The sequence below is a fragment of the Thermoascus crustaceus genome (assembly GCF_041956765.1).
Source record: "Thermoascus crustaceus strain CBS 181.67 unplaced genomic scaffold VTN00scaffold_4, whole genome shotgun sequence".
Classification (NCBI taxonomy): domain Eukaryota; kingdom Fungi; phylum Ascomycota; class Eurotiomycetes; order Eurotiales; family Thermoascaceae; genus Thermoascus; species Thermoascus crustaceus.
Window position 1 is genome coordinate 735530 of NW_027192530.1, and position 23529 is coordinate 759058.

General features: G+C 50.3%; 9 protein-coding genes across 9 annotated transcripts; 5 read left to right on the top strand and 4 right to left on the bottom strand.

Annotated features, from left to right (window-relative positions):
* Window positions 1-399: 399 nt before the first annotated feature.
* VTN00DRAFT_6845 (uncharacterized protein) lies at window positions 400-1281 on the top strand (the record flags this gene model as incomplete). The annotated part of the gene is made up of 5 exons (XM_069433526.1): window positions 400-424; window positions 791-822; window positions 887-1045; window positions 1102-1196; window positions 1257-1281. The coding sequence occupies 5 exons, from the start codon at window positions 400-402 to the stop codon at window positions 1279-1281; spliced, it is 336 nt and encodes a 111-aa protein (XP_069286899.1).
* A 176-nt stretch (window positions 1282-1457) lies between these two features.
* VTN00DRAFT_6846 (uncharacterized protein) lies at window positions 1458-1862 on the bottom strand (the record flags this gene model as incomplete). Its single annotated transcript, XM_069433527.1, has 2 exons — window positions 1458-1601; window positions 1743-1862. 2 exons carry the CDS (start codon window positions 1860-1862, stop codon window positions 1458-1460), a joined length of 264 nt encoding a protein of 87 aa, XP_069286900.1.
* Window positions 1863-2086: 224 nt separating this feature from the next.
* VTN00DRAFT_6847 (uncharacterized protein) lies at window positions 2087-4551 on the top strand (the record flags this gene model as incomplete). Its single annotated transcript, XM_069433528.1, has 5 exons — window positions 2087-2316; window positions 2384-2952; window positions 3019-4348; window positions 4406-4440; window positions 4499-4551. 5 exons carry the CDS (start codon window positions 2087-2089, stop codon window positions 4549-4551), a joined length of 2217 nt encoding a protein of 738 aa, XP_069286901.1.
* A 1453-nt stretch (window positions 4552-6004) lies between these two features.
* VTN00DRAFT_6848 (uncharacterized protein) lies at window positions 6005-7191 on the bottom strand (the record flags this gene model as incomplete). The annotated part of the gene is made up of 3 exons (XM_069433529.1): window positions 6005-6416; window positions 6491-7059; window positions 7138-7191. The coding sequence occupies 3 exons, from the start codon at window positions 7189-7191 to the stop codon at window positions 6005-6007; spliced, it is 1035 nt and encodes a 344-aa protein (XP_069286902.1).
* Window positions 7192-7735: 544 nt separating this feature from the next.
* VTN00DRAFT_6849 (uncharacterized protein) lies at window positions 7736-8317 on the top strand (the record flags this gene model as incomplete). The annotated part of the gene is made up of 2 exons (XM_069433530.1): window positions 7736-8102; window positions 8169-8317. 2 exons carry the CDS (start codon window positions 7736-7738, stop codon window positions 8315-8317), a joined length of 516 nt encoding a protein of 171 aa, XP_069286903.1.
* A 165-nt stretch (window positions 8318-8482) lies between these two features.
* Window positions 8483-9141, bottom strand: VTN00DRAFT_6850 (uncharacterized protein; the record flags this gene model as incomplete). The annotated part of the gene is made up of 2 exons (XM_069433532.1): window positions 8483-8910; window positions 9093-9141. The coding sequence occupies 2 exons, from the start codon at window positions 9139-9141 to the stop codon at window positions 8483-8485; spliced, it is 477 nt and encodes a 158-aa protein (XP_069286904.1).
* A 1841-nt stretch (window positions 9142-10982) lies between these two features.
* VTN00DRAFT_6851 (uncharacterized protein) lies at window positions 10983-13940 on the top strand (the record flags this gene model as incomplete). Its single annotated transcript, XM_069433533.1, has 12 exons — window positions 10983-11003; window positions 11205-11331; window positions 11632-11694; window positions 12197-12272; window positions 12342-12404; window positions 12467-12589; window positions 12664-12825; window positions 12879-13092; window positions 13143-13260; window positions 13324-13389; window positions 13443-13717; window positions 13815-13940. 12 exons carry the CDS (start codon window positions 10983-10985, stop codon window positions 13938-13940), a joined length of 1434 nt encoding a protein of 477 aa, XP_069286905.1.
* Window positions 13941-15093: 1153 nt separating this feature from the next.
* On the top strand, window positions 15094-15882 carry VTN00DRAFT_6852 (uncharacterized protein; the record flags this gene model as incomplete). Its single annotated transcript, XM_069433534.1, has 2 exons — window positions 15094-15151; window positions 15677-15882. 2 exons carry the CDS (start codon window positions 15094-15096, stop codon window positions 15880-15882), a joined length of 264 nt encoding a protein of 87 aa, XP_069286906.1.
* A 51-nt stretch (window positions 15883-15933) lies between these two features.
* VTN00DRAFT_6853 (uncharacterized protein) lies at window positions 15934-16803 on the bottom strand (the record flags this gene model as incomplete). The annotated part of the gene is made up of 1 exon (XM_069433535.1): window positions 15934-16803. One exon carries the CDS (start codon window positions 16801-16803, stop codon window positions 15934-15936), a length of 870 nt encoding a protein of 289 aa, XP_069286907.1.
* Window positions 16804-23529: the final 6726 nt, after the last annotated feature.

Here is a 23529-nt window from a genome sequence, read left to right on the forward strand (position 1 = left end):
TTTATTTACATGTATAGAGGAATATGTTTAGCTACCATAATGTAGAGAAAAAAAGAAACAACCGATCAGCATGTCGAGTGCCACCGCACGCGATGGAAGCCACGAGAGCAGGCCGGCTTCCGGCTGCGCCCGTCGCCGTCGGCTGCGCCGAATCATCTACGCCCTGATTGGCGGAGAGCGGTCACGGGGGTTGCCGGCGGCAAGGACGGGCGCAGCGTGCGTTCATCGCGCCCAGAGCCTACAAATTCTCGCCGGCCGCAAAAATTCTGCTCAGTCCTCCTGTTCAGACTATTCTGCTGCTTACTACTCCCTCAATTGACCAGAGCCGTGCTCTTGGATACCCGTTGTATAGTACCGCATCTCCTTTTCCCTTCATAGACTTCTCTCTCCACATTCACAATGGGCAAGGAAGGCTTCGCTCCCGGTAAGCTTCCCTATTGCGTCTCTATCTCCCGGTCAGCACCGCCCAAAATACTCGATGTGGTAGCGTGACCGCACGGTCACACCCGCGGTCAAAGGGCAGTGAATGTTGGGAGCAAAGTGACAGTGAAGGATGGGATATGCCGTCTACTGCGCGCGGTCGAGAGAAATTCGCATCGCCAGTTGGCAGTCGCATCACCATGTATCGCTGGTTTACGCCCTGCTGCTACTGCATCAAACACCACGAAAGCTGTCCCGATGCCCCTCATTCTTGACCTCGTCTTTGCGCTGCACACAATCCACGATCGCGAGGCGGCGTTAGAGATGGCCGAAAAAGCCAGGACTATGGCTAACACAAATTTGACCGCAGGTGACTCTGCCAAGGGTGCCAAACTCTTCCAGGTAAGCTATAAAGTCATACATCCAACAAGGTCTTTTGGATGTGTCGTGCTAACGGACTTGTTAGACTCGTTGCGCCCAGTGCCACACTGTCGAGGCCGGTGGTGCCAACAAGGTCGGCCCCGCTCTGCACGGTCTGTTCGGTCGTAAGACCGGTTCCGTCGAGGGCTACTCCTACACCGACGCCAACAAGCAGGCCGGTATCACCTGGGATGAGAACACTCTGGTATGCAACCTCGCCGGATTTTTTTACAGAAGGGACCGCTGACTGACCATGCACAGTTCGAGTACCTCGAGAACCCCAAGAAGTACCTGCCCGGTACCAAGATGGCCTTCGGTGGTCTGAAGAAGGCCAAGGAGCGCAACGACCTCATCACGTATGTTCCCTGGAATACGTTGAAATGTGTAAGAACCAAGGACTAACTGCTCTTCCACAGCTACCTCAAGGAGGCTACTGCCTAAATGATGACGACCTAAAAGCCATCTCTCCCGCCATCCTCTCATCCCTGGACTTCTCACTCCCCTTTTCTCCCCGGATCTGTCGTGAGCGCTCTGTGGAAGAGGTGCGGCATGAGCGGAGGGAGAGGGCATGTAACTTTACATCCTTTTGCATTCAATAGACGTGATTTTTCTGTGTTTTAGCTGGGGCTACCGGGAAAGGACGAATTGGCATAGATCACATGATTTTCCGATACATTTCCTCTTCCCAGTTTGTGTCTTCCTGTATCATGTTCACCCTGGCCGGGTTGACCGGGTTCAGACAGAGTAATGAAATAGATCTCCTCTCATGACGATATAGATCAGCTCCTTCCATCTGCCCTCAAGTACATACAGCCCTTGCCTCCTCGTCATAGTTGCGACAGGATCCGATCGAGCGCCGAGAGTCGGAGGGATACCGACCACGTGAGCCAGAGAGCAGTCACTTGACCGAGACAGTCTTCACGATCAGCCAGACACAACGGCCCTTGCAGCGCATCCAGGGAGAGCGCGGCGTGCGGTTGGCCGAGCGCTCTCTCCGCTCGAGTCAGAGTCTGGAGCATCATTGGACCAGCCACCGTAAGTGCATGCTGTCTTCGTCGCGGGCGGACAGGACGAGGGGCTTCCGCGTCCCTCCCTCGCGGCTGGGGATCTCTCTCTCTCCTCTGAACGCTGCGATTCTGTGCTGCGTACTCTCCAGACTAGGCTCTGCTAACTGACTGACTGACTGACTAGCTCCACCGGGACGATAGGGCGCTCGGATTCTGCTGCGATCTGGGAGTCGTTCTGAATGCATCAACGCTCCCGTCCCGCGCGCCGGCTCTCCTCCACCTCAGGCATTAACACCTTGCTGATACCGTCCCTCCTACGTGTTGCGCCCTTTGTTCCCCTCTCGCATTCTGACACCTATCGCCAGCTGGTCTCTGCTGTCCCATGTTGGACGGCTCCTGGTCGCGCTGGAAATCGGAAGGACCAGTTCCCTGTCTTATTGCCCGCCGTACTAACCCCTCAGCTAATCGGGTTGGGTGACCCTGCTGCTCGTTGCGCTATCATCCTTCCACGTCGACTTGCGACGTCATAGATAAAGAACAGTGCACATGCTTGTCACGATGGACGACGAGCTGGATCACGTCTTCGACGACCACCCGTCCCTCTCTGCCTCCCTGGAGGACTTCGCAGCTACCTGCAATAACAACCTTCACCGCCCCCCGCTCTTCGACATTCCGTCGCAACACTCGGGATTCAGATCTGATGAGTCGGATGGTGAGGACGAAACCACACCCAGCGGTGAGCCCTGGTCTCCGCCAGGCTTCAGAAGACACGATTACGTCCCTGGGAGTGGGTGGTACCGTCATCAGCCGTACTTGCGCAGAGAGGTTAACAATCGATTAGACCTCAGGCCAACCATCAAGGACACTCCGTCGCAATCCAGGGAACCCAGTCCACAGTACGAGGATGCACCGGAAGCCCCGTCTGCGGGAGAGAGCAAGACGGCCACTGCAACGGACATTGCTGATATAACACTGCCTGCGAATATGCCTCTCTCCGCGGGGACGGACGCGCCGCTGAAGGCACGCTCACCCAGCCCGAATTGCGTTTCGAGAGGCGGAAATGAGGGTGAGGGTGTCGAGTTCGGGACTGACACTCTGAGTAATTGTAATGCTCTGCTCTTTGTCCCTTTCCCACGGGGCGTTGACTGAAAGCGCATACTAATGATCAAAGATATACGCTTTGCTGTGCGCGCAGAAGTCCAGCATCGCGAGCCGTTTGTCGCACTCATCAATTACGCCCGGTCCAAGTTCGACAGCATGACCAGCTCAAAGTCGAGCACGACGCTCTCGGTCGTCATTGCTCTGCTGTCGATCACCGTGCTGCGTGCGCTATTCCTGCCGCCTCTCCCACGGGCGGTTCCGGATCTGGTGAAGCTCTCTGGTCTGGCTCGTTCCTTTGAGCCTCTTATCTACTACTCAGAAAATGGAGTGCAGCAGATTGGCACGCTCCAGGAGACGGGCGTCGCCGTCTGGGACCTGGGTGAGTCCGTCCGGGGAACAAATATGACCAGCGCACCCATCATCGTGCGCGAGTTGGACGAGCTGTCGGAATCGCTCAAGACGCTGTCCCTCGAGCTGACCCGGTTTTTTGCCAATGTCGACTCCGACATTGACTCCATCCTGATCGTGATGGACTGGGCGAAACGGGAGCTCGAGACATTATCATCACAACCTCCCAGTTCCCTGCCGGGTATTGTCTATGACAATTTCCACAGCATGCTCTCGCGTGTCGGTGCTCTTGAGCGTATCTCAACGGGTAGCAGCGGCGATGGCTCTGAAACCAGTGAGCTGACCTCAACTCCAACCACACTGGGTAACATCGTCATGGCCGTCTTCGGCCCGACATCCACGCAGCGTACCCATGCCACCCTCACGCGGACTTTCACTGAATTCCTCTCTGTCCTCGAAGAGTCCATCAACAGCGAACTAACCCATTCTGCGGCACTTTTCGCCCTATTTGAATCCATCGACCGCCAATTCCTCAACCTGCAACGCACCGTGGTCCGCGAGTCCGACGCCCAGGAGCGCGCTGAAGGCGAGATGCTCAGTTCGCTCTGGACCCGTGTCCTGGGTCCCGACGCGGCCATGGTGCGCAAATACGAGAAGAATAAGCGCCTCCTGGCCAACGTGCGCAGCCGCACCGTCGCCAACAAGCACCTCCTCATGGACCACCGCGGGCGCTTACTGACGCTCAAGGTCGGTCTCGAGACGCTCCGTCGGAAACTGGTCAGTCCGCTCGTAAGACGGAATGACTCTGTCAGCTTCGTGGGCGTCCTCGAGAGCGGCAATGGTAGAGCCAATGCCCGGATGCTGAGCCCCGTCGAGGCTGTTGTCGAGAGTCAGATCCGCGGGCTGGAGGGCGCGTACGATTACCTCCGTGGCGTGCGGGAGAAGCAAAAGGCGAAGCTGATGGAGATGGTGTATGGCGCTGGGAGGAGGATACCGGCCAGCTCGATGCTTGCGACCGGGTCGGATGAGCCGGTGGAGGGAATTGAGGGGATGTAGAGACGTTCGTCATTCCTAATATCTCCTTCTCCGGTCTCCCACCTTCCTTCCAGCTCTCCTCCGCCTGCTCGATCGGAGTATAAACAGAGTATGTGCTTCCTTCCTTGTCTGCATCTTAGACAGAATCGACTAACTTATCTCCCAAGTTGTATCTCATCTCATCCCGTCTCGAGGCCATACAATGCGAAATTACCACTAGCACCTGGCCCGATCCAATCTTCCTCTCCCTACTTCATCGATTCTGCTTGAGTCTCTGTCATTGGTTCTTTTGGGGGAACAGGTGTTCTAGTGGCGCATTCTAACTTGGCGGAAATCTCCTGGCCTGGTCCGGTCACTGGCGTCGTGTCATAAGTCATATCGTATCGTATCTTGTCTTATCTTTATCTTGACTTGTCTTATCATGATCGGCGGTTTTTTCCCTCCTCATTCCTTCACATCTTGCCAAGCGAAGAGAAAGACAATGGATGGATAATAAAGTGACAGCGGCGTCTTGTGGCGTGAGCATGGCATGGGTCGGTTGGTAGTTGGCGTTTCATACTATTTTTTTTTGGCCATTTCTTCTTTCATTTTGAAGTCAAGTTCCTCAGGTCAGTCTTCTTTCCCTGTCTGTCTGCCTGTCTGCCTGTCTGCCCGTCTGTGGTTTATGTGTCTAGGTGTCTTATCTATCTATCTCTTCATCTAAGTCCTAGGTATCTTATTCTTATCTATCTAGATAGGAGGAGGAGTTTAGGTCAAAATATCATATAAAAATCTGCGAGCGGCTCTTTCCTTCCTCGCTTGGACATCGCCGCTTTAAGTAGGTGAGCTGGGTGAGTCAGGTAATCAGATCACCCAGTCAAGGTGATTTGCTCACCTGAGCTCATTTATGCTCACCCCATCTTCACCTGTTCTTCCTTTATACTTGCACTGGCTGTTTAGCAACATCTAACTCAGAAACTATGCAGAGAAGAGATTGAGTAATGAAGCTGGCAGTATACTAATAGAAAAAAATTGTGTTCTACAACTCTGTTTCTTCTCTATTTTTTTTCAGCCTTTTATTTTCTCTCTTTTCTCTCTCGCTGTACTTGTTATAATTCTGCAGAAATCTTTCTGTACTTCTATACTTATTTTTATAGATTTTCTTCTCTTTTCCTTTTATTCTTTTGTTATAGCAGAGTCTACCATATGGTATACCAGGAGGGGTGGTATACAGAATAGTATACAAGGACTGGGCTATATAAGAATGCTTATTACCATTATGTAGATAGCTTTAGTTCTTTGTGCTCAATAACACATTGTTACTTGGTTATATACTGGCAGGTCAACAGGCTAACCTACTATTGAATACTACTTGTATTCAATAGGCGCTAGATAAGTCTCATGGAAAAGGGATATTCAGGGTTAGTTGGTTAGTCAGGTTAGTCAGTCAGTTGAGCGTTCTAATATTCTTATAGTCTTTTTTCCCGGTTTCCGGATGTTCGTAAAAATCAGCGACGCAAAAGCAAAAGCAACAAAAAAGCAAAGAAAATAAATTACCCAACGCCGTCCGCCGTGAGAAACTCCGTCCCATATGCTTTGGAATCGAGTCAAGCAAGACAAAATATTGCCCTCTGGGCTGGTGTCTTCATCCACCACCGCACTCCAAGTCGCTTCGATATTTATGTATCTTATTTCTAGAATCCATACCCACTCTGCCCGTACGGCGTCGCGCCATAAGGCGTCGTGCCTCCCGCGCCTCCCCACGCACTCTGTCCTCCGTTCGCATACGCCGTGAACCCACCGTCGATGCCCTCCGGTGGCTCGTAAGCATCGGGACTGCGTACGCCGCCCATCATGTCCTCGTCCTCGGGGCCGGCGCCGGCACCACCGCCCATGCCGTTGCGGTCGCCGTCGCCGCCTGTGAGGGCGGAGATGACGGCTGCGAGCTTGCGCTGCATGACGATGATGCCCTGCTGGATGATGGCGTCAGGCTCGAGGTTGCCGACGGACTCGACGTCGATGTAGAAGTTCGAGGGCTGGGCGTCGTAGTCGAAGGGTTGGTCTGGAGGGGCGGGGGGTTCCCAGGCTGCGTTGTGGGAGACGGGCCTGTGTTATCATGTCAGTACGGTATTCATCATAGATAACACCTATATATCAGAGGGGAGAGACGAGATACACACCATTCCTTGACCGGATCCTCCTCATACCAATAATCCACATGGCGCAGATTATTATGCGGATCGTACTCGAACCCGACGGCCGCCGTGGGCGCCCACTTGGCATGCTCCTTCGCGATGCCCTTCTTCGCGATACACGTTATCTTCAGCTCCTGTCCCCGTCTCAACTTGCAGATGATGGGGCCTTTCCCCTCGGGGTCCGTGATGACCGGGTTCCCCACCCACTCGTTCGCCCTCTCGCCTGTGACGACCAGATCCCGCGCATACACACGCATGACCTCCTGGCCGGTGCAGCGCGCGTGGAGGGTCAGGGTGACGGAGCAGCGGGCGCAGTGCGTCTCACACTCGCAGTCGCGCGTGTACTCGACGTCCTGGTCGCAGTTCTTGGAGTTGAGCGGGATCAGGCCCAGACGGTGCGCGAGGAACTCGTCGGGCAGGACGGAGGTGTTGGTCTCGATCTCGACCAGGTCGATGGCCATCGTGGGCACTTCGGCCAGGATGGTGCGGCGGAGGGAGTTGGCGAAGGCGAGGTCGACGGAGCTGAGCTTGAAGTCGACGCGGTAGGGCTCCGCCTGGAGAAACAACGCAGTTAAGTATTATTTCAACAGAGCTTCTTGGGGAAGAAAGTGAGAGTAAGAGACAATGCCTACCTCACGCACGGTGACCTGAGGCCCTGTGGGCTCGATTTCCATCTCATAGTCCATGATGTGCAGGTAAATGGGGCAGCGCAGTCGCTAGCCACCTCCGTTGAACGACTGTAAAAATCACCTACTGCTCATGAACAGGAAAGGAAGAAGGAGAGGAATCAAACAAGCTGCAGCCTGTTCGAGCAGCACGGTGGTCGAGAGCTGCTCAAGGGGCAAGCTGGCGGTTTGTCCAGTAGAGCTTTGAGTTCTGATCAAGTTGCTTCCGCGCCTCTCAAATCGGGCGGTGAGGCGCTTAACCGAATCGGGTCATATATGAACCCCGATCGGGACCTGACAGACCGCGCCGTGCTGGGGAGCTCGAGGAAAGCACAGAAGATGCAACCGTTCTTTAGAAAACATGTACTCTATGGATGGTTTATATTGCTATCATCTTTCAGTCTCGATTGTAGATGCGGATTGTGGCTGCTTACATCTTACAAGAATCTCAGTCCGCAAGTGGGACAAGATACAGAACTGAATTTCACTCATACGTAGATTCACTATGTGAACGACAGCTGAACTCTCGTGTCAGAGTTCCTTGTTGGCTAGATACCGCTGTACAATGCTGACTACTCTGACCGCAACTCTACATTCGACAGGAACAAGATGTGCAAGCCAATATGAAGATCGCTCTGCATCGGATTATTCGAGAGAAGATATGAGATTTTGTATCCGAGGTCCTTTAGAGCTGCGATTAAACAAGATATCAGTGAAACCGTTCCTTTTTCTCACGATCAAACTGCTCAGTCAAGGTGCTCTCATCACCTATACCGAGGTTGCAATATCAAGTGGAGAATCTTCCATGAGGGTAGTATATTTTTTTATAGCAAAGGGAAAAACGCCTCCTAATTTGACGATTAGATCGCCCTCGGGACTCGATAGATATTCGATATATATAAAGCAGATTTCCTTCCCCAAACCGAAAATGCGTTAGTAAAAGTAAGACTCTCACTGGATTAAGAGTATCCAACATGGCTCCGGCACTTTTCCACCAGTCCCATTTATTGCAGGTCAGCCCCGCCCGGCATCTCTAACTTTCTATCTCGACAAGGGTGAAGGGTCTATGTTGGTGAATGCGAAGAAGTCCGGGATTCATCTGAGGAGCCGTCAATTGGTCGTCATTGAATCGAGCAACTGCGTTTAACGACAGGGACGTAACATTCAAGACGTCATGAGACTGCGCTACCACCGAACCCAGAGGACAAACAAAACTTTTTTCTTTTGGTCATGTCATATCGAGTCGTAACAGAAGGATCGTGATGGGAAGGAGGCGGATCATATGAAGACCAAGATGCGGGCAACGCCATCGTTATCGCTTGAGGGAGCTGCGATTCAACGCCTCGAGAAGCTCAGGACGACTGATGAGTGCAGATGCGGCCTGGGCGTAAGTCACCCACTGCCGTTTTCGCTTGTGCATCTCTGGCCACTGGGCCTCTTCGCGGTCGACCGTGACCTCGAAGAACTGATATGAAGCCTTTGGTGCATGCGCGGTCACCAGCGCGGAGGGACGCATGTCCGGTATCATGCCCAGATCCCTTTCAACGGTGCAGATGACGCCAGCTTCTTCCCATGCCTCCCGGCATGCAGCCTGCTGCGCAGTCTCCTCGTCGGTCTCCCAACCGCCTTTCGGAAGTACCCAGCCTCCTGGCCCGGCAGACTGGATCATCAGGACTTTGGTCTTATCCGCGGAGAGAGGAACGACACCGGCCACGAGTCTTTCACCCTTGGCGCCATAACCTGTTCGATTGGAGCTGTCAGCAGAGGGCCGGGGAGGGGGAGTGTTGTACGAGGAAGCATGAGAAAATGGACCGGTTGAAGGTGAAATCAAGGAGCGGTGTGCCGTTCTTTGCGCGGCCACGTTCGAAAGTGCGGAGGTGAAAGAGAAGGGTAGACACGTGCCTGGGGTCAGTCAAACTCACGTTGATTTGTCCTCCCTGTGCGGGACTCCATAGAGCGGCTCTGAGCCATCTTCAATTGTTCGGGTGGTGATCCAGGACGGGAACCTTCCTGAACCAAGGGGTGTTTCAATGGAGATGTATGAATTGGCCACCACCCCGCAACGACCGACAGACCCCAGAGGATGGGAGAGAAAGAGAGAAGAGGGCCCGTGGGGGAGAAAAAGGGAGGACACGAGTTCGACCGGCCGCGTAGCGGTCTGGGGGGGGGTGGAGGGAACGGAGAGAGGAGCTTCGCAAGGCGACCGTGCTCGGGGAGGTCGAGGCGGGTTGGTAACACTGGTTTAAGCCGGTAATTTTGGGAATATAGCACGTAGGGCGAGGCGGTCGAGGGAGAGAGGATGCTGCGGACTGGCGACAAGGCCTTTAGGTCTTCCCGTTCAGTCCCGCAGCGAACGGGGTCCCGGTAGGAGATGGGAGGGTGAAGGGAAACATCTTAATAGGGAATATCAAGAGGAGGACCGGAGAGGAAGGGGAGAAGAGCGAGCGGGCTGGGGGGATCAGAACAGCTTGGTATATGACGGCGCGGTCCGGCAAGAAGTTTCTGGCCGACTCTTGCTTTGCCCGAAAGACCCTGGTACCTTTTCGGCAGCCGTATCATACGGTATCCGCGGGCGCCAGCCCGGTTCCTCTGGCAGTGTATCGCCCGTATCGAGACGGTAAGCCACTGCTGACTATGGTTTCTCGTCAAAATCGCAGGTCACAACCACGGCGCTGCCGGTGGAGTCGCCCGGTGTGTTCTGCTCCCTCTCTGACAGCTCTTTTGCTCTCTGTCTCCGGTCTGCCCAGAAACCGCTGCGTCTCTCCGTGAGGGGCTCCCAGAGGCCCGGAGCCCGCCTCTCTCCCTGTTCCCCCTGTCCTCCCTGTCTCTCTCTCTCTCTGCTGGTCCGACGTCTAACCGCCTCAAGCGCTCTTTGCTTTTTTTTCTCCTCGAGCGCAGCGGGATCCTGGGAGTGAGCTGTCGAGGCACCTCGCGTGAGATCGCCGGAGAGGAGCAGACGACCAGAATGTATTGGAGGCCCACCAACGGATGCGGTACAACGGAACCATCAGTGGCAGTGGCACAGGTCGCGATTCCTTCCGGTCTCCAGGACTCCTACGGTGGGCGGGCAGATCTGATCGGAGATAGCTCGCATGACTGCTGATGGATGACTCTTGGATTCTCTGATGGATGACTCTTGGATTCTCTGATGGATGACTCTTGGATTCTATGGATGACTATACGATGGCAAATCCGTCTGTACATGCACAGTAGTCCTGTACACATGCAGTCTGAATCCATCTTCCGCTCCGGCCTCGACTGGCACAAGATACGAACATGGCTGGCTACTGCGGGGTCTGGCTGGTCTGGCTCTGATGGATAGAAATATCAATGTTTCAAGTTTCCATGGCAGAGGCGACGGTGCTACTGCTCCCAGTCTCCAACACCTTGTGGGAATCAAGGGGTTGACGGAGCGATTATCAGCACATCATGAAACGGCAGTGGTTGCTAATCCCGTAGTGGAAAAAAAAATATGTGATCCGCCTTTGGCTCCCGAGGCGCAAACCCAGACGGAGGGCCAGAGCACGAACGGATGGAGCGGGTATGCCTCCATGGTAACTGTGTGGAGGTTGGGAGAGCCATCGCCTGAGTGTGTCTCACGGTCCATCCATGTCTCATGCAGCGATTGGGCTGAGATGCGACAACGCAGCAACGACTCTTTAAAGATGCAGTCGACTACGGATCTGCCTGCAACCATCCCAAGAGCAGCTCCAACCATCTACAGACTGTGACGTAAGGATCGATCCACCACCGCAGAGCCAGAAACGTGGGGAGCGCAGGGATCGTTGTCGTTAGTTGGTCGGCGATGATCAATGCATGGAATTGACAATAAGGTATGTGCGCCGGCGGCTTTCTGATAGATCCTCAACCGTGTTTCTTTTTCTCCGTAGTCTGCGTCTGAGCAGACAGGTAGGCTGTAGCTTGCTTGGTGTCGATGCACGGCGGGGCTTGTAGCACCATGGTCATTGGCAATGAGGCTGGGAATTAAGTGACAGGTTTTATGTATGTATAGCAGTAGTAGGATGCAAATACAGTGCATCGGACTGGATCTCACCCCGCAAGTGGTGGACGTGCAGCGCAGGCACCGCGAGGATCTGGCCTGGGTGAGCGACGGGCATGATGCGGGAAGGGCGTATCACACTGGCCAACTGTCTATCGTATGTATCTTCTATCTTCTAGAAGCATCACTTTTTCCTTCTTGGCTACGGTGTCTGCAGCCAGCTTGTTTTCTTCTTCTGCGTCCCAGGACACCTCCAAGTCTCAGGCAGAACTGCGGTTGCTCCCGTGATCGCGAGCCCCATCTTCCTGAGAACACGTCGTCATGCTCTTCCAGTCTTCCATGATTATTATTGCAGCCTGTTGAAACCTTGCTCATCTCAATCGTCTGGCCTCCTACGAGCAAGCAGCCAGCCGACCTTGCCGCTGCTCTGTTGACTTTCGCCTGACCCTTACCCTGCGCAGCTATGCAGCAGCCCATCGTCGACGCCGAACGCGCGAGGCAGCTGTCGCTCTTCAGACCTCTGGGTAAGAGAAAATCAGCCCTGAGCAGCCAGTCGGAATGGCCTCCACCACCTCGTGCCGGCTCTACTGGCCATCCCCTTAGTCAGGGCGCCCACTAGGGCTTTTCCCACAGCACGAGGGAGGGGAAGGACTGCGTTGAGCCTGCCCCTCCATTACCCCTCCTGGCGGCTCTCTCCCGTTGCTTTCCGTACCGCCTGTGTTGTTTTTTTCGTCCTTCTTTTTTTTTTTTTTTCTTTTCTTTTTCGTTTTTCCCGGCTTTTCATTGGTCAATGCCATAATTAATAATATCACATACTAACCCGGAGCGTCAGGCTACCAACGGAACTCGTGCGGCTACTGTAAATCCGAAAATGGAAGTCAGTACCCCCTCCGCGAGCACACGACCTTTACCTAGATAGAGGTGGACCCCATGAGAGTCTTGGTGTGCTTATCTATACTATGTCTTCTTGTGTTATCGTCATTATGGGGATCTCGTTTTATGCCCACTTCTAACCGTACACGCTAGGTGCCTCTTACTACACCAGCTCCGTCTCCGTCCGTCCAGAGCATTATGAAGACCTAGTCAACCGTGGTTGGAGAAGGTATGTTGCAATCCACCGCGACGGACTCTGTGGACTTTACATGTATGTGATGCTCATCGCCACGTGCAGATCAGGCACTCTGTACTACAAGCAGAACCTGCCAAGATCATGCTGTCCGCATTATACGCTGAGGTGGGTCTACATCAATCCTGTGCAGGATCTAGCATGCACCATAACTAATAACCGCCTTCCAGGCTGGATGCCTCTGAGTTCAAGCCTCGAAAGGACCAGAGGAAGGCGATCAATCGCTGGAATAAGTTTGTTCTTGGTCCGGAGTATATCCGCAAGGCTGCGAGGCTGTGTCCCAAAACCAGAGAGTACGTTGTTCTCCACTCTTTCTGTACAAGTGTTCTGTGTTGGAGACGTGCAGCTTATTGTGCCTATGCAACAGGGAAAAGAGACACCGAAAACAGCACTTCGATCTGCTCACGGCTGTTCATGAGGCTGAATACAGCAATGTCAAGAGGCCAATTGACCCGGAAACAAAGCGTCCACTTGAACCTGCACACAAGTTCGAAGTGACGACGGACACGGACTCCATCTCACAGGCCAAGTACGTCAGTTTGCCCAGTTCCACATCGTAACTGCAGCTCACCAGATTCGTAGATATGAGCTCTTCCTCAAGTATCAGACGACCGTCCACAAAGAGCCGGCGTCCAGATGGAAGAATGCTGATTTCAAGCGCTTCCTCTGTTCTGGATTGAAGCGAACAACGGTCAAGGAAGGCGGCAAAGAAAAGAGACTGGGCTCTTGGCACCAATGCTATCGTCTGGACGGGAAGCTCATAGCAGTTGCCGTTCTGGATCTCTTGCCACACGGCGTAAGCTCTGTCTATATCTAGTAAGGATGCAATCTATCCCCCATTGCCAGAGTGATGCTTACCGTCCTAGCTATGACCCCGATTTCAGCGACTGGGAGTTTGGCAAACTCAGCGCATTACGAGAGATAGCTTTCACGCTCGAAGGGGCCTACCAATACTACTACATGGGTGTGTTCACCATTATAAATTAGTGATTTGACGTCACGAAACCTTCTAATAAAGACATCACAGGTTTCTACATCCATTCTTGCCAGAAGATGCGCTACAAGGCTGCATACAGGCCCCAGTATATTTTGGGTAAGAAGGACTACTGCCAAGAGCCACCGTGATAAGTGATACTGACCTGGCAGACCCGGAGAGTATGACCTGGGATCCACTGGATGGTGAACTTATGAAGAAGCTCGACGAACGCCCTTACGTGTCAATGTCCCGCGAGCGGAAGAAGCAAGAGCAGGGGGATGCTGGCGCAGCTGAACAAGAAACTGCGGCGACGTCGGAGATGAACGACGAGGAAATGTCCCTCTTCGATATCCACATGCCTGGCGTCATGACACTGGAGGAAGTGGCAAAGCTAGACTTGGACCACTGGCTGCTCCTTGTGCACGGTACACTCATAGAGATGATCGTAAGTAGTACCCTTCGATTCTGCCAGTTCTTTGTAGTATTACCCTCTTTTGAATTATGTCTCTTTTTCGCTCAGCTGACAATTCCCTCCACACCAGGACCTCGTCGGGTGGGAAACGTCTGATCTTCACAACCCACAGTCCATCAAGGGAATCGTCGGCGAACTCGCAGCTGTTCTCGGAGAAAAGCTGGTGCAGACCACAGCGGTGGTGCTATTCGACTAAAGATCGTTTCGTTTAGTTTGGTGGTACCTAAAAGCCACCGCTACTAGTATCTAATTATTCTGTGCATATGTTCGATAATTTTAGATTGATAATGAATTAAGCGAGATCTTCTCATCTCATTAGATATATAGAGTTACTTCAAAAGAAAAATACACTTTCAACATTAACGATACGGCATTGCAGGTCCACGTGAGAGCACTAGTGTCACGACCTTGAATAGTACAGTACGATTCTCCTTAGCATGTCTCCGTACGTATTAAATATACCTTCCTTCCTCTGTTAATTTTCTATTTAAAGCAGTGGTATTAGGTAATTACTTGATGATGACGAAAATGACAATTCCCCGATTTTTCTAATTAGGTAGGTAGACTGTGCAACATGCTCAGTGAGGACTGGAGGAGGGGGACATATGACTGGGCTGAGCTGGGTCTGCATGTCCTGTACGACAGCCAGATTGGCCCTCTGCCAGCTCAGCTGCATGCCAAGTGACATCTCCATCTGAGCATGTTTCATCAATTAATTATATCCTCGTTTATTGACATGACTTGGATTGTGAGGGAGGCAGGATGTTGGGGAAGTATGTATTGTACAGCGTTAATCGTTATGAGCAGGAAGAGCTTGGATCTTATGAAATTGAGTAATATCAGATTTGTTTTTATGAACCGTTTTCATGCTGAACTTATATGACTAATGAGCCTTTCATGTAGCCTTATGGATCGTTCCCGACCTTATGGTTATCAGCAGCATCTCATCAGATCCTGAAAATTGGGTAAATTGATCTCTGTAATGAGTAAACAAGTGTTGCCGATCCTTTCCATCATACAGATTCACTGATGAGCCACGTCCACTGCTGCCAATGTTGCTATACTATACTTCTATTATTTAGGGTTATCTACCTCTGTGACTTCTTGTTCCTCTTCTTTCGACCGAACCGACCAATGGCAGGATGTCATACAGAGAATTCAGAGGCTTTATTTAGGGAAAACGCTCCGGGCATTCGAGAACTGTTCAGACAGCTAATAACGATGTGATATATTATCAAGTTATGATATCGACGTCACCAGGCAGCATTACGTTCTTACTCCGTACGGTAGCATTAGGTATGTTGGAAGAGATGCGGCTACAGTATCACTAAAAAAAAAGCCGGACTGACATGTGCAGCTTTGCTTGCTTCCTCTACAGCTCCCAGCGGAAGTATGTCAATAGTGTTGGTTCGTTCGTGTATACATTGTACCTTGAAGGGTAAATAAAGCAGATATGATTACCTATCAGACGGCACTTCCTGCTTTCTACGTTGTTCCCAAAGGAAGAAAACTTTGCTAAAGCAGTATATGATTTTGACCAAATACTCGTAATATCTAGCGACAGCACCAAAAGAAAGGAAAAAAAAAAGTAATGACTGACGTCAAAGCCCCTCCTAGGACTGTTTCACAGGTATGATGGACAGGCAAGTAGATAATCGTCTCTTTACTCTCAAGGGGAGTAGCTCAGCTGCTCAAGGGTGCTGACGATGATGTGGAGAGCTGAGCACCGGAGTCTCCTTCTGTCTTGTTGTAGCTTACTGGGTACTAAGGAGGTGGAAAAGAGACGAACTGCTGGGACAGGGACACCGAGATCAATTTTTGGAATATTTATATTGAATTGAATTGATAGAGCTTCTACTAATCCTCTATCCACATGAGAAGCTTTCTAACATATGTGACATGAGAACAACAAAACAAGAAACACAGTTATAGCCGACCCCCAAACGCCGTCCATGATGCGTTCAGTTCTTTCTCCCGGGTCCCCTCCTGTAAAACGTATGCATGGAAATCCGACACTGAACAGACCGTTTGATCACAGTGGATCATATGACATCACAACCTTAGGCATGCAAAAAAAGGAATATGAGCGCTCGAACGCAGAGAGGCTGGGGAATAATGGTAAGGGAAAACATCATTAGGTGATAGAGAAGTGAAAAAACTCTTGAGAGTCAACATCGACAAGAGGCAATCTATTCGTTCATCAGCTCCACCGGCGGACGCGCTGTGCGAGTCATTTTCATCTTTTTGGGCATGTCGACGGGACTCATTTCGACATCCGAACCGTCCGCATCGGCGCTTGTGTCTTCGACCGTCACAGCAGGCAGATTGGGGCTGCTGCCGTGGTCCTCGGGGTGATAGATGATGGTGCTGCTTCTGCTTCGGTGCCTCGAGGTGGACGAAGGCCAGCTGCCCGTTCTCTGGATTGAGGATATCGACACGGGCGTATCAGGATCAGCCTCCTTCTCTTTCCAGGACTGCTCCGTCCTCAAGTTGGCCAGTGCTTCGGCCAGATCGCTTGCGTGGACCTCCTTGTTCGGCGGATCCTCGTTACGCATCACCCATCCGTGAGGGGGGCTGGGAGGCGGGCTGATGAAGAACAGCTTCTGGGACTGCGGTGCCTCGAGCAGCTTCTTTCTCCGTGCCTCCTCAGCATCCATAATGGGCGTGTGTTCTCCGAAGTAGATCCGTGCGCGCACATTTCTGCCAAGTATTGCCTCGCCGTCTAGTAGCTGGCGGACCTTTATCGCGTCGTCTGTGCTGTGGAAGGAGCAGACTATCCGTCGCAGAGATGGTAGCGGCGAGAAGGAGTTGAGCGGTGCGACATCTGTGATCTGGGACCGGATCGAGGCCAGAGATGAGGGCTGGAAGAGATAGAGGTCGTGCAGGTCCGTGATCAACAGCGTATTCGAGGGCGGAGATGGCTGGGAAAGCGGTGGGAGGTTGGAGAGGTCGAGAGATAGCGTAGGTCGTGGGGACGATGACGACCGAGACGAGCGGTTGGCACTGGAGGAGGATGAAGACATCGGACGCTGTGGTGGTGAAGATGTCGTTTCAGCCATTTTGACTGCTGTTCAGAGTGTGGAAGAGGAGATGTTGAGAGGTGGCCGTCGGAGATGTGTGCGGTGAGAGTCGATCGCAGCGCGGGTTGCCTCAATCAGGCAGATAGATAGTGCGGAGTCGATGAGAGGAAATATTCACCGGCCTCTGATGACAAAATCTCTTGAGGAATAATTCACAATAGGCTTGTTGAAACTGCTACCATCAAAGATCTGGGAGCAGAGGAGAGTTAAATACGAGTTTGCGAGTGGCGAGCAGGAATTCTCGCACGAGTTCTGCTGCAGCAGCGTCCGTCTCCGTCGCCTAGGATGGCGCAGCAACAGGAACGAATCCACCTCTCTTCCACAGCTTTCCGCGCGCTATTTCGATCTCCATCATCTCCAGTAGCACTGCCTACTGCGTCTATTTGTGGCTTTGTCCATCGACTAACGGCTGCAAAGCCACAGGGAAAACGCATCCGGGGTTCTGTGCGGATTCCAGGCCCTGCGCGCCCCCGCTGTCTCGATGGATCCTCCTGTTGATCCCAGCGATCCTCCAGGGCCTTCTCCTGAGCTTTGCAGCTGCTGTGCAGTCCACTACTTGACTGACCATCCAGGATGTGCAGTACAGCCTGCCTTGTCAGGGGCTCATTTAAACGCAGGCGATGATCACGTCTCCGGATCATCCGTTTTACATCCAACTGGCCATCAGGGGGTCGCTCATCTCAAATCATCTGCTGCCAGGCGACATCCCCCATATCTCTCTTCGGAGGATCGCTAGCTGACCAGTCCGCTTTTTCGGCAATAGCCGATGCGGCCAATGCTTAGCTGACACCTGCTGTCTTGCCCAACTCGTTGTGGTTATGCTTGCTTATGCTCCGCCCCAATCATGGATACGCTTTGTTGCTTCTGCTATCCGGTTCTTTACCGGCCCAGCGGAGTACAGACGACGCCTTTGCCAGTGACTGCTTAGCATACGAAAGGTGATAGTTATCGATCCCTCTGCGAGTATTATCTCCAAGATATGCTCAGCCATCATTCTGCCCGCTTGAAAACCCCTGCTAATTGATGGCCGCGCTCAAGACCGCGGTTGGATGTGAACACGTATTTGTTGGCGGGTTGCTATGTTTCCGGGTGTCAACATTTTCGCCGTTTCACTTCCTAGAATGGAATAATGCAGCGTATTTCTTTGATAGCAACTAACAAAACTCACTACTGAATATTGTCTCAACAGCATACGATTATACTTCCACTATCTCTCATTCCTTCCATTACTCGACGCCTTGCTGCGCGAAGGGCGGAGAACCTTATTGTCTGCCGAGATTTTCGACCATAGACACAATAGGATCTCTTCATGATACTGTCTTTCGGGTGGCTTATCAACTTGACGATTCCTTCTATCAATACTGCTGCGGCAAAGGTGGCTTGGTTATCCGTGTGCTCTTGTCAGCTAAAAGGTGTCGACTTTGTCGCTTCGTACTTGCCAGAATGTTGGATGACACAGCCGCCCTTTTGTCCGAGTTAGCCTTCCAAGCCAATACAAGCCATGATGACGAGTTCTCTCAATAGCTCTTCATGCCCTGTCAGCATAGTTAAGGAACGCATATATAAATGATCTGGTTGGGGGATATATATGGATCCCTCTCATCAAGTCAAAAATGTTGGAACTCTATGATATCTGACATATACTGGCTGCCAAGACAAAATGCTGTCCTGAAATTCTGATTGATAGCTTCTGTTCTGCGGGAAGACGGCCCCAATCTTTTGTTCCACAGATTGAGCCACCTGGAAAACCAGTGCAGTTTGCTACTGGCTTTTTGCTCCTACCTTCTTTCTCGGAAGAATTTCAATTTCCCATCGACTAATAAAGACATGTAATGCATTTTGCAAACAATATGCTCTTTGGTTTTTGTTGAGCTCTAGCCCGTTGCACCAATCATAGACGAACACTGGCACACGGCTTGTTTCAAGGTGAGATATTAAAGAAATACAGAAATTTATGGTTTGTTCCTTGCGCAAAACCTGCAACAGTAAGTAGCTGTACATTTATATATGGCTTTAGTCTATCCCAACAGGAGCTCCCCATTTTAGCATCCATGAGGTATTTAAAGATGCGTCCATCTTGAAATCAGTTCTCTCTTGCATACAAAGATTGCTGAGGAAGAGGAATATACTAAAAGGCACAGTTCCTGACAGAAAGACATTCTACATCGTTATATATTGGCATTAGGTACTTTTCTTACATCCACAAGGTATAAGTGGGCAGTGTCATGTTTCTGGATACCAAAGGTGGTATACTCCTCTGTTAAATATATGAACATGTTCTGGGGACGACCGCTACGCCCTGGAGGTAGGCGATTGTGATCATGATAGACCTTTAGATGTGTCATTACTGAGATCCAACTTTGACAGCAATGAACAATGGGAAGTCAAAGAACGCAGTGAATACTCGATTACAATGACAAAATCTGTGGCTGATAATGGTCGGATATTACCATTGAACAATGAGTCGGATTCACCCCCTACATGGGTATAAATATTGCTTCGGTGCTCAGTCTTCGATCTCGTTTTTTCTTCCTCTGTATATAGTATATTCTCTCCGACTTCGAACCTCTATCGAATCTTTACAACATTCACAAAGACTACCGAAATTTGCACTCACTAAACTCACTTCTATTTTCAACAAAATCATCTTCAATCGAGTTACAATTCAACCAAGCTCTTAGAGACTATGCAACATCATGAGTACACCTCACCAGCTAAACCTTCCTTTGAGGCTCAAAGAAGACAGCTAAAAGTCACGATCTTCATCATCGAGTCAACCCCCGAAGGACGACTCAAGAGATCGAAACATCGACGACCCTGTCGTGCCTCTGGAGCACGTGCCAGAGCTTCTGCAAGAATGGATCCGCCGTAAAAGACTTCATGACAATGGATACATGAGCGAGATATCCATCATGAGAGCAGCTGTCCTCTGCGCAAAGCAAAAGAAACAGATTGAGAATAAAGAGAAATAGATTGAATACCCAGGATGGAAGACTGATATGATTCCGCGATAAGAAAAAGAGTATATATCACTCACTCATCCATAATATGACCTGAAAACTTCCCTATTTCTCGCTGGTCGCTTATGAAGTGTATTCTCTCCTATGGAAAGCTCTTCAATCGTACCATGATGACCACTGCCAACTTATCTGGTCACGGTGAATTCATGATATTAGGTATTCTCCCTCACACCATAGACAAGTAATTATGTATAGTCCAACATCGCTCCATAATCAATCACATCACATGGCCTACATATAAGTCACTTTATGCCTATGGTTATTCCCATAAATTCTCGAAATCCTCTCAAAGAGTATGTACCTAGGAACGGCTCTGTACTAGTACAAAGCGGACTCCAGGTCGAATCACCATGAGACCAGTTAGTAGATCTATATTCCTTTTTGAGCGTCATATCTCTCACATCTAACGTAGAGACGGCTGAAGCCGAGAAAACAGAAGTTGTATAAGAATAAATTTTCACAATCTATCTACTAACCTCGTCCACTATCGAAGGTTGCCCTAGTAGAACAATCCACTCGACTGAAAGCCTCTATCTATTTGCAGATGCCTGTACAGGTGCATATACATGCAGTATTCTTTTCCAACCCATCTAGACCTCCACTCGGCCGACTAACATGAGAAATATTCATAACCGGATTAGGAAACAGCACAGATTGGTCGATAATTATGGTCCAGTATATCACGTCACGTCTGCAGTATCACTCACTCACGGACAGTAACAGTGACACAGACAGGCAGGGGAAGAGTACCAATCAAATAAGTCTCTTGCTTTTTTCCCCTTCTCCGTCACTGCCAAACTGAGGCGCAAGGATCTCTCTGTGTGGCACAAAAATGCTGTGTCTGCATTGCAGATCAGTCAGTTGATCGTCTAGGGTTAGGAAAGGTAGGTAGGCAATAAGGAACTGCATCAGGCAAAGGGAGAAAAGAACGGCTGCATAACTCGAGAAAAAGGAAGCTTAGATGCTTCTAAAGAGATGCCAAAGTTCTTGAAATGACAAAAGCTCGAGTCGACTTGAGTTCGTGATAAGTTAGGTACATACGTTAGTAGCTTAGGTACCCAATTAGGGCTATCGAGGTCTGTCTATCTTCACGCAAGATTGGCTAGGTAGGATGTGACCGGCAATTGAGAGATGCAGATTTTTGTCTCGTGGACATGGGGTATTATGTACGCAGTACTTCCTACGCAGCTGATGAACCCGATAGTGAGGTTCGGGGGCTGCGATGTTTCGTTGAGACTAGACTAGTGCTAAGTTAATGCGATGTGACAGCTGCAAGTCTGGTGCTTATTCTTGATTCTTGAAACAGGCCCAGCAGGAAAAAAAAAAAAACTCTGAGGAAGCCGTGCAGATAAATTAATTGGTTCAGAGATGAAGAATTCTGGATTTTAGCGTCGTCTTTTTCTCTTCTTTTTCTCTCATCTGTGGCGGTCGGTTGGTGGTAGTTGGTATGTACTTGATACACACAGGAGCAATAGCCGTCGAGCAAGCCACCATTCTGCAGAGTCGAGACAATATGTATGTGTGCTGCACTTATCCTCGGTGCAGATACGCTACCTAAGTACTCAGAGCCTATCCTAACCCCCTGGACTTCTCTTTCTGCCATTCAAGAACAGTTCCAGCACTCGAGACACATGATCGGGAGAATACATCTGCATGAACCAGCCTCGGCACTTCCTATCAGTGTACAGCACGGAATATTTATTGCGTGATAGATTGTGTCTTTAGTTGTGGCTGGGATCGATGCAGGGGTTGCTTGCTTACCCCGCCTTTATCAGCGGTGAGAAAAAGGGACGAAGAATGGAGTACGTTGTGTAGCGTAGAGCCTGTAGAGCGTTCCAAGGTGTTTGCAGCATAGATAGATTATTTCGATTTTGGACTATACTATTTTTTTTTTTTTTCATCAACTGTCCTTTTCAAGTTCATCAATAGTCCGCCCCGCGTGTCAAGAAATGGGAAAATTCCCGTAACTGTCCTAATATTGGTTAGGTAGGTACTACCCATGTACTAGTGAAACATTGTCACGGATAGTACATACTTCCAAGACTTTTGATGCAATCTTCCTATTTTGACGGCCGCCATTAGTAAAAGCCTAGGTTAGTTATCTCCTACTGCTAGTCCAGAGTTAACTTTGCCCTGTCGATCAACGGTCATCAATGATCACCGACAATCCTTCGAGTCTGATCACACTTTCTAAGGAAGATCACAAAGTTTATATAACGGGAGTAATCATCTCGACCTTTCTCCGTATCGAGATTGGTTTGCCTTTCCTCTCTGGAAGCGTTTCAGGTCTCAGTTCAGGCATCAAAATGAGCCACGAGCTTTCTGATATCCGAATTAGCCGAGTACCTGGGTACGGAGTACTTTTTTATTTTTTAGGCTGTGATGAACCTAAGTTAGGTAGGTTAGTAGTTTTATTTAGTTGGCACATATTCCGTGAAGTGCTGTACATACAATAAAATCCTCCAATTGGATTCATTCCGATGCATCCTCCCGATATTATTATCAAACTATGTATGTATGCACTGTACATAGGTCGGGACTTTAATAATTCTGATTTCAGTTTCATCCCGACGGTCCTTGATAGAGTACATGCTACTTACCTAACTTTAGGTACTTAGGCTACTTACATGATTGTATGTACATGTACAAGTATGAGCTCTCACCTAGGCAAATTCAAATCTTTCCACAGACGTACATGTATGTACATATCTGGATCACGACAGAGTACGCAGTACACAGAGTCATTTGAAATATATAGGTACCTGGACACTCTCCACAGCATAGGGAAAAGCACGCCAGTCAGGTGAAGAAGTCAGTCAAGCGTCAAACGACTCGGTGGATCCACACCATCGATACAGACTCTGCATTTCCCGTACCTGTTCTATATCCAGATAAAGAAATACGCAGATCCTAGGTAGGTAAGTAGGTAGGTAGGTCTCACACCTTCGATTCGATTCGATTCGATCCGAAAAAGAAAATCCCGATGCTCAAGCTTCGCGATTGTTTTACCTCTGCTGCCTCACTGTCTCATGTTCTGACTTCTTGTAACGGAATCTGCATCTAAGTTCTCATCACACCCCCCCCTCCCACAGTGATCGAACAGTTACCTAGTAAATTTTGTGGCCTGACCTGACCAAGCCCAAACAGGTTCCGGGTCCACATAGCTAATAGCACTCCGTATTCCCTACTTGTCAGGGAGTGGTCGTCGATCACACATGGCATGGCGACTGTGGCTGTCGATCATCGTCCACGATCTCCGTCCTTTCCCCGCGCCCGTTGCGACTAAACTAAATTACGGAAGTATTGAGATTTGAGATTCGAGTCTTGACCGTAACTGCCGCCTTGTTCCTTTCGTCCGGTCCTCAGACTTCCGAGAATGTCTTTCGGAGGTCGGTCTTTTGTCGACTGCTGCGACTCGAGGAGGTTGGGGGCTCGGACGGGATTCTGGAAAGGGGAGAGAGAGAGATGGAGTCCAACACGTGACTTTTGTGTTGGAGTTGTTTTCGGTTGTTATTATTTTTACTATAACATATACTATGGCTTTATTATTATTTGTTAATATTAATATTTTCTCGGATAATAATTCTTGGTTTTATTTGTTTATATGCCTCCGTGACTATGATACTGCTTACCTGTAATCCACACATGCCAAGTATTTTGATCTATATATATGTCTAGCCCCTTT